Source organism: Hypomesus transpacificus, chromosome 1 (genome assembly GCF_021917145.1).
Source record: "Hypomesus transpacificus isolate Combined female chromosome 1, fHypTra1, whole genome shotgun sequence".
Classification (NCBI taxonomy): domain Eukaryota; kingdom Metazoa; phylum Chordata; class Actinopteri; order Osmeriformes; family Osmeridae; genus Hypomesus; species Hypomesus transpacificus.
In genome coordinates, this window is record NC_061060.1 from 3,581,927 (window position 1) to 3,589,814 (window position 7,888).

Consider the following 7,888-nt stretch of genomic DNA (forward strand, 5'->3'; position numbering starts at 1 on the left):
GATACCCCCCCTTTCACAAGGATTATAAAACCCTGACGCACAAGCAAACCTTGCTTTTTCGCAAGGATTCACCGGATATGTTCGCGACACATCTGACCTATCCTTCTCAATCAGCAACTCACTGGACCACCAGGAACTTTAACGAAAGATTCCTTTGCTCTAACCGTTTGACAACGACGAACGGAACTTTGATTCTTCTTCTTCAAACTGACAACAGTAACTGCGATATTGCTACATTTCTTACTTGTGAACATTGGCATATTGTGATTTAATTTGTTACGTTTGATTTTTAGTTTGCAAATGATTTAACCTAACTTTCGTTAGGATTAGTTAACATAGACTCCCTCCATTGTTCTCCTGAAGCCTATCTCTCTCTCTTCCCCTCCCCACGCGCTCTCAACCCACCATCTAGTATTCCGCCCTCGTCATAGTTTAGGACCTACTGTATACTGTTTAACTCAACTCACTCTCAACTAGCCTATAACTTCTTTGGTATTTGTTCATCATAATTACATTTTCTTAAATAAATCATTGTTTATAATACTCGCGTTATCCCTCACGTTATCTGATCTGCTCTACTTTCATGGAATTCGCTACTTAAGATTAGACTGATTATTACGAGTGCTATTATTCAATATTATTCAATAAGGTTTCCTCTGTCCCTTAAATAATTCAGAGGTGGTGCCCCCAAGAACACTATACTTTATTATAAATTAAGTATTGCTAATCTTAATCGTGCAAACCACGCTACAATACACACACACACTGTACATACACACACACACTGTACATACACACACACACTGTACATACACACCTTTGAGGGCAATCTGAGTATAATGGAGTGTGACATTAGCTCATCCCACTCTCTACCCACAGAGTATGCACACACACACACACTCTCTCTCTCTCTCTCTCTCTCTCTCTCTCTCTCTCTCTCTCTCTCTCTCTCTCTCTCTCTCTCTCTCTCTCTCTCTCTCTCTCACACACACACACACTCACACACACACAGAAGCAGCAGGGTAATCAGAGTCAGTGAAGCCTTGCAGGTTCCCCTGGGATTCCTTATCCGGTAGTCGTCCCAGAGACACAAGGGCACAAGGACAACTGCAGAGCTGCTTATGACACACACACACAAACTCACACACACACACACACAGACATAATGTGTAACAGTGTTAGGTTAAACGTGCCTGTATTCCTCTGTGTGTGTGTGTATGTTGATATCCTGGGAAAAGCTCATAGGAGATCTCCTTGAGGCTCTATAGACGCCACTCAGCCACAGTAGAGTATATTAGAGGTCAGAGAGAGAGAGAAAGAGAGAGAGAGAGATAGAGAGAGAGAGAGAGAGAGAGAGAGAGAGAGAGAGAGAGAAAGAGAGTGAGGAAAAGAGAGAGAGAGCATGTCCACATGTAGCATTGTTGAATCCTCAATTAGGCTTGGAAACAGAATTAAATGATGTAATGAAAGATTGTCAGTTGATGGCACACAGACACACACACTGGGCTGGCTGTGTGAACTTCCACACCTGCTCCCGTCTTGTCTGACACCTGCTCACCTGCTGTGTTTCACATGGTTTCATTAAGGAACCCTAGTGAACAGCCTAGTGTGTATGTATGTGTGAGAGAGAAGAGAAGGAACCTTTATATGAGTCATCTCTCACTGTTGTGGAACACACACACCTGCCAGTGTGTCCATTGGTGAAACGTGTCTCTACCTTTATCCCCTCCTGATGTCCCTCCTCCCAGAGCAGCCAGGAGCAGTGGGCAGCCCTCAGCAGAACCCAGGGGTCAAGTCCGAGTGCTCCCCCAGGCTCTGGCCATGGACGTGGGCAGGAGAGCAACCTGTTCTGCATGTGTTAGGGGTTCTTTGAGAAGGAGACTTATATGAGCATGGGAAGAACGTGCAAACTCTCACCTGAGCAGTGACAGGCTCCAAGCGGGGAATCAAACCCGGGATCCTCTTACTGCCACCGTGCCACTGGAGAGAGAGTGAGTCATGTTGCAGGAAGGATTTCATCTTGGTGGGCGTGTGGAAGATTATGCTCTTTTCATCTTGCTGGAAAGAGATCACACACACACACACGCACATACACCACCCCCAGACACGTGAAATGGACTGAATATACAGCGACTCTATATATATACAGAGTAACCATGGGCGATTTATCACAGTCCTCACACACACCTACAGTTCACTTCCCCCTTCACAAGCATATACACACTCCTGCACACACAACGTGCACACACACTTGCACCATGCACACACACCCCAAGGACCTCACGCACACGCACAAAAACACACACACACACCACACACATGCATCACACACTGGAAGGCCATTAAAGTAATTACCTCCAGTCCAGTCATGTAGAGGATGTAGAGTCTGCCATGTCTACTCAGACACACCCCCTCATACGGCACCCCTGCAGTCCTCTTCATGTTAGAACACTATTTCCTGGGTCTGGAAGTATTACACTACTTCCTGGGTCTGGAAGTATTACACTACTTCCTGGGTCTGGAAGTAGTCGAAGTTGGACTACTGCAACTGGCTGCTCGCCAGTCTCCCAGCATGCGCAACCCGCCCTCTCAAGAGGATTCAGAACGCAGCAGCCCGCCTGGTCTTCAATCTACCCAGACGCTTCCATGTTACCCCGCTCCTCAGCTCCCTCCACTGGCTTCCCAGGCGCCCGGTCCCAACACAAGCTCTTCTCCTGTTTGGCCCCCTAAAGGTGGAATCAACTCCCCACCTCCATCAGAGACACTGAGTAACTGACTTAAAACTATTGTACTTGCTGTGTAATATATTTTTGTTGCTTGCTTTTTTCCACAGGTACACCCTTGCACTTTTCGAAGTTCATGTTGTTTAAGTGTATCTTGTTGGTAACTACATGCTCTTATGGTTCTTCCCTTTGGGACTTATTTAGTTTTCACAATGTATGCTTAATGTTTTGGTTACCCGCAATGTTTTGGGGCTATCTCGTTGTTATGATCAGTGACCTATGCACTTTTGTAAAGCTCTCTATTGGAAGTCGCTTTGGATAAAAGTGTCTGCTAAATGCATGAATGTAAATGTAATGTAAATGGAAGTACTAAACGACTTCCTGGGTCTGGGGTGTACCGCGTGGTGTGTTATGTAAATATGGGGCCACTTTCTCCTCAGAGTCGACACAGGGGCTCTCAAACACCTCCTGGGACGTGCAGAAATATGTGTGTGTGTGTCTGCACGTGTGTGCCTCTCTCTCCGTGCGTCTGCACGCCTGTGTGTCGTTCAGTATGTGTCACTTTTACAATGCTCCAGCTGTTGTCACGGTGACCGGCGTCGTGTACTCTCCTGTGACGGAGAGCAATGTCACACTGTGTTCATCGAGCAGACACTTTTATCCAAAGTGGCATAAAGGAGGAGCGGGGGGATTTGAACCTGCGAGACTACAAGAAGTCTCTGGGGGCATGTGACCTCTGGCTGTGGCACACTGCTAGAGAGGACGACCTAACCCCCCCCCCCCCCCCAGCAAGTCGCACATCAGCTGTAACAGCTGGTCCCGCCCACAGAGACAATGTCATCAACACTATGTTGGCAGCGTGACACCTCCAGATGTGAGGGCGGAGGTGTGAATGCAACTGGAGGGAGGAAAGGGGAGGAGGGGGGGGGGGGGGGGTGGGTGCAACAGTGTCATAATGGTTCCACGTGCTCCTCTCCTCTCTTCTTGTTTCACCTCCTCTTCTCTCCTCTCCTCTGCTGATTCCTCAGGTTTCAGGAAGACAAGACGATCAGTTCCAACCAAATTTATAATTGGAGAGAGAGAGAGAGAGATAGAGAGAAGGAGGAGGGGCAGTCAGGAAGGACCCCTGTCTCCTAGCATCTCCAACAGTGACTCCAGCCCCGCCAGCTCTGATTCCAGCCCCCTCAGCTCTGACTCCATCCCCCCCAGCAGTGACTCCAGCTCCCCCAGCTCTAACTCCAGCCCCCCAGCAGTGACTCCAGCCCCCCCAGCTCTAACTCCAGCCCCCCAGCTCTAACTCCAGCCCCCCAGCAGTGACTCCAGCCCCCCAGCTCTGACTCCAGCCCCCCCAGCTCTAACTCCAGCCCCCCAGCTCTGACTCCAGCCCCCCCAGCAGTGACTCCAGCCCCCCCAGCTCTGACTCCAGCCCCCCAGCAGTGACTCCAGCCCCCCAGCATTGACTCCAGCACTCAGTGTAAAGCTGTGACTCCAATTACTGTTTCTCTTTTCAAAGGACGTTTGTAGGCAGACAGATGGTGTGATAAGTATGATCTGAGTTGCAGCGTTCTTATCTAGAGCTGCTCCACATTATAGCTCCAGATGATTCTGGCAGTACGAATACAAATCATTCTGTATCATGTATCATTTGTATTCAAATGTATCATTTGCATTTTCCATACACCCTGGTCAAGATGCCGGAGATAATTTCTACACACAAGCACCCAAACACAAACACACCCATACATATAAATGATCGTCCAGTGGTGAAAAGGTATGGCCAGTAAGATTGGCAGGATGTTATTGAACCGAGGATGCTCCATCTTGCTTCTCTCTCTCTCTGGGCAACCTGTGTTTGTGTGTGTGTAGCGTGTGGTTTTGTGTGTGTAAATATGTGTGCGTATGTGACAAAGAGAGATTTACAACCTGTTTTAGGCTGATTGTGGTTCTGGATGATTCATTACATACTACAGTCTGCACCCCCCCCCCCCTCCTTCTCTACCTTCTCAGGAAGCATGGAGCAGTCCAACAGACCTCCCAATCCAACAGACCTCCCCTCCCAGGCTGCTGTGGGGCCTCCCTGCTCTGGACAACCGTGAGCCCAGGCTGGGGAAAGACACAAACACTACCACATCTTTCTTTCAGTAATTGATCAATTATTTACTTGAGTAGTGCACATGTACAAGTGTGTGTGTGTGTGTGTATCTCCTCTCTTGGCACCTGTACCCCCCGCCCCCTCCTCCCTCCCACAAACAGACAGGCAATGACTTCACCCATAATGCACCAGTAATGTGATTGTGTCTTCGTGTCGGACTTAATCTGACTACAGGACCAGTTAGATCTACATTACCGGTGTGTGTTAGTGGTGTGTTAGTGGTGTCTGTGTCTGTGCCAGCAGTCAGTCAACAGACCTCTCCTCAAAGCAGACAGAGACAGGGAGAGGAGGAGGAGGTGGAGGAGGTGGAGGAGGAGGAGGAGGAGGAGGAGGAGGAGGAGGAGGAGGAGGAGGAGGAGGAGGAGGAGGAGGTGGAGGAGGAGGAGGAGGAGGTGGATCAGTCTGACTGCCCACCGTGGGACTGCTTCGGCTGGGCCAGACAACCACTCTCACCAGCCTGGGGTCAGACAACCACAGATAATAAATGGATGCATGAATATGTGTGTGTGTGTGGGCGCACTGGTTGTGGGAGAAACCGAGAGTAACAAAGAAACATTGTCCCGGCTGTGACCTCCATGAGTTTGTGTGTCTCGGAGCGTGTGTTGGTGTGAGTCTGGGCTTGTGTGCGTCTTGGTGTGTGTGTGTGTGTTGCGTCCTCCATTAGATAGCATTAGGTGGTATTTCTTGGCTTCCTCCCAGGGGTGACGGCCATTTGAGCAGCGAAGATTACCCAGAGTGCTCAGTGTTTGCGGCCCAGTTTCTGAGGCGTGACTGATCTATAAATTCACTTTCATCCGCACACGCACGCACACACGCAGGCCGGGCGTTGGGTTGGACTGGCCAGGGTGAGGGGGGTGGCCAGAGCGTCCGGGCAGTGATGAAGTAGGTCATTCAAGCTTCTCCTTTAAACACTCCTTCACAAACCCACCGCCTCCTCTTCATCACTTTCCATTTCACCCCCTCTCCGTTCCAGTCGGTTCTCTCTCTGCCCTCTCGCTCCTCCTGTGGCTTTCTGTTGCTCTCCATCTCTCTGCCTCTGTTTCTTTGTCATTCGCTCTCCCACTCAGTCCGTGGTGCCCCTCTCCGCCCTCTCCCCCTCCCGACGTCCTTCCGTCTCAGAGAAAATCCCTTTAACAAACGGAGAGCTCTGCTCCTGTAGGCGTCCATTTGGTCTCGTTAATGGAGGGACGAGGAATGTAGCCTGGAGGAGAGGGCAGGAAGACAACTGGAGAGCTAGATGAGGAGGAGAGAGGGAGTGGGAGGAGAGGAGAGGAGGAGTAGGATAGGGGAGGAGGAGAGAAGATGAAGAGGAGACTTGGATGAGAAAGAGAGAGAGTGGGGGATCTGGATAAGATGGATGTGAGCCAGGCTAATCACATCAGGGTCCTGCAGCAGTGCTGTCCTGGAGCTGGGTACAGGAGATGCAGGATAGAGGAGGTGCAGGGCAGAGGAGGTGTGAGGGCTCGTGGGGGCATGTTGGGGCATATGAGGGTTTAGATCCTGACATTCTTGAGGCATGTGAAAGTTTACACTCCCACACACTGTAAACTATCACCAGACTGTCTCCCACGGCAACGAAGGGTCTACCAACAAGCTTCTCTGGTCATACCAAAGTAAACCAGTAAACTGGCTGGAATTCAACAATGCGTACAGACACACACACACACTCACATTCACAGACACATACACACACACTCACAGACACACACAGACACGTGTCATGCACAGGATAGTCACACACACCTACATGTGTCTCTGTCATATAAAACATGTGCTTCATCTCATGGAGAAAAAAAACATTTGATTGAGAATGCATGAATCTAAAGCTTTAATCCAATTATAGCATGCGTGGGTATCTGTCTATGAGAGTGTGTGTTGTGTAGATATGTTAAGGTTTTGTCCCCAGGATAATCTAGTGAGGAGAAAAGAGGCTCTGGGAGATGAGTCACAACATAGAAACACAACATATCACAGATACACTGCTTCCTAGCAAGAACCACACAAAACCACATTATCTCTCTCTTTCTCTGTCTCTGTGTCTCTCTCATCTAACACGTTATTATTTAAACCACAAGGATCCAAGACGTTGCCATGGAAGCTATATTCATGGTAACGAACAGCTACGCATATGTGAGGAGAAGAGAGGAAGAGAGTGTTTGTCTGCTTGTAGACTGAGTTCCAGAGTGATTTCCCTACAGTTGGACAGATAACACAGTCGTTTTATCAGCTGCCACGGCAACATCTATAAGAACACAACTAGTCTGAACAATCTAGAACATTTCCTCATAACTCCACAGTGGGTAGACTACACCTGTCTGCATACGTTTTGAATTTGAATTTGCAGTTAAAGTAAATGATCCAAAGACACACAAAAGTACATGTACAGAAGCCTTAAGAGGCCATTGATTTCTATATTTAATTTAGTCCCTTTCTCCATGATTACGTGTTAATGTACTTTTTAACTTACATAATTGTTCTCTTAGTCTGTTGCCTTTAACAGCAAGGCAGATGTGTCAAGCCTTGATCGAGGAGATATGCGACACAGGGATCAATATTCTCCTGCTCCTCTGACAGATCTACACAGAACTATGTTTCCAGCTATTATTTAGTTTACCAGGCAATGTTTTAGTTTTCATGAGATCTCAAGATATTGATGTAATTATCCTGGGAATACTACGTTTGGTTATCTCGAGAGCTTAAGAAAATGATTGTGCTGTCTTGGAAAACAACATTTGTTTATTACAGATAAACAACTCGAGATCTCAAGAAAACAAATCTAAGTAACTCACAGTCACGGGAAAACAGAGTAGGGCCTAAATAATGTTTACAAATGTTTGGTCTCTTAGGGCTCCTGCTCAAATCCAACCATGTTGGAGAGACATGAAACTGGCCCCCACAGAACTCCTGTTTCTGTCTGTGGAGCCCAAAGAGGAGCCCCCTGTGTGCTGTTGTATTTACACTCCAAGGCAGTGATCTTACAGAGGAAAATAACGTTTATTTCTTAACATAGCTT

At 48.1% G+C, this 7,888-nt stretch overlaps 1 protein-coding gene across 1 annotated transcript in view; it reads left to right on the forward strand.

The window, feature by feature from the left end:
- Positions 1 to 1,873, forward strand: part of LOC124470452 (Down syndrome cell adhesion molecule homolog) — a 4,630-nt gene extending 2,757 nt beyond the window's left edge. Inside the window, exon 7 of the mRNA XM_047024353.1 lies at positions 1,749 to 1,873. Coding sequence (XP_046880309.1) covers positions 1,749 to 1,873 — 125 coding nt within the window. The remainder of the gene's footprint in view (positions 1 to 1,748) is intronic.
- Positions 1,874 to 7,888: the final 6,015 nt, after the last annotated feature.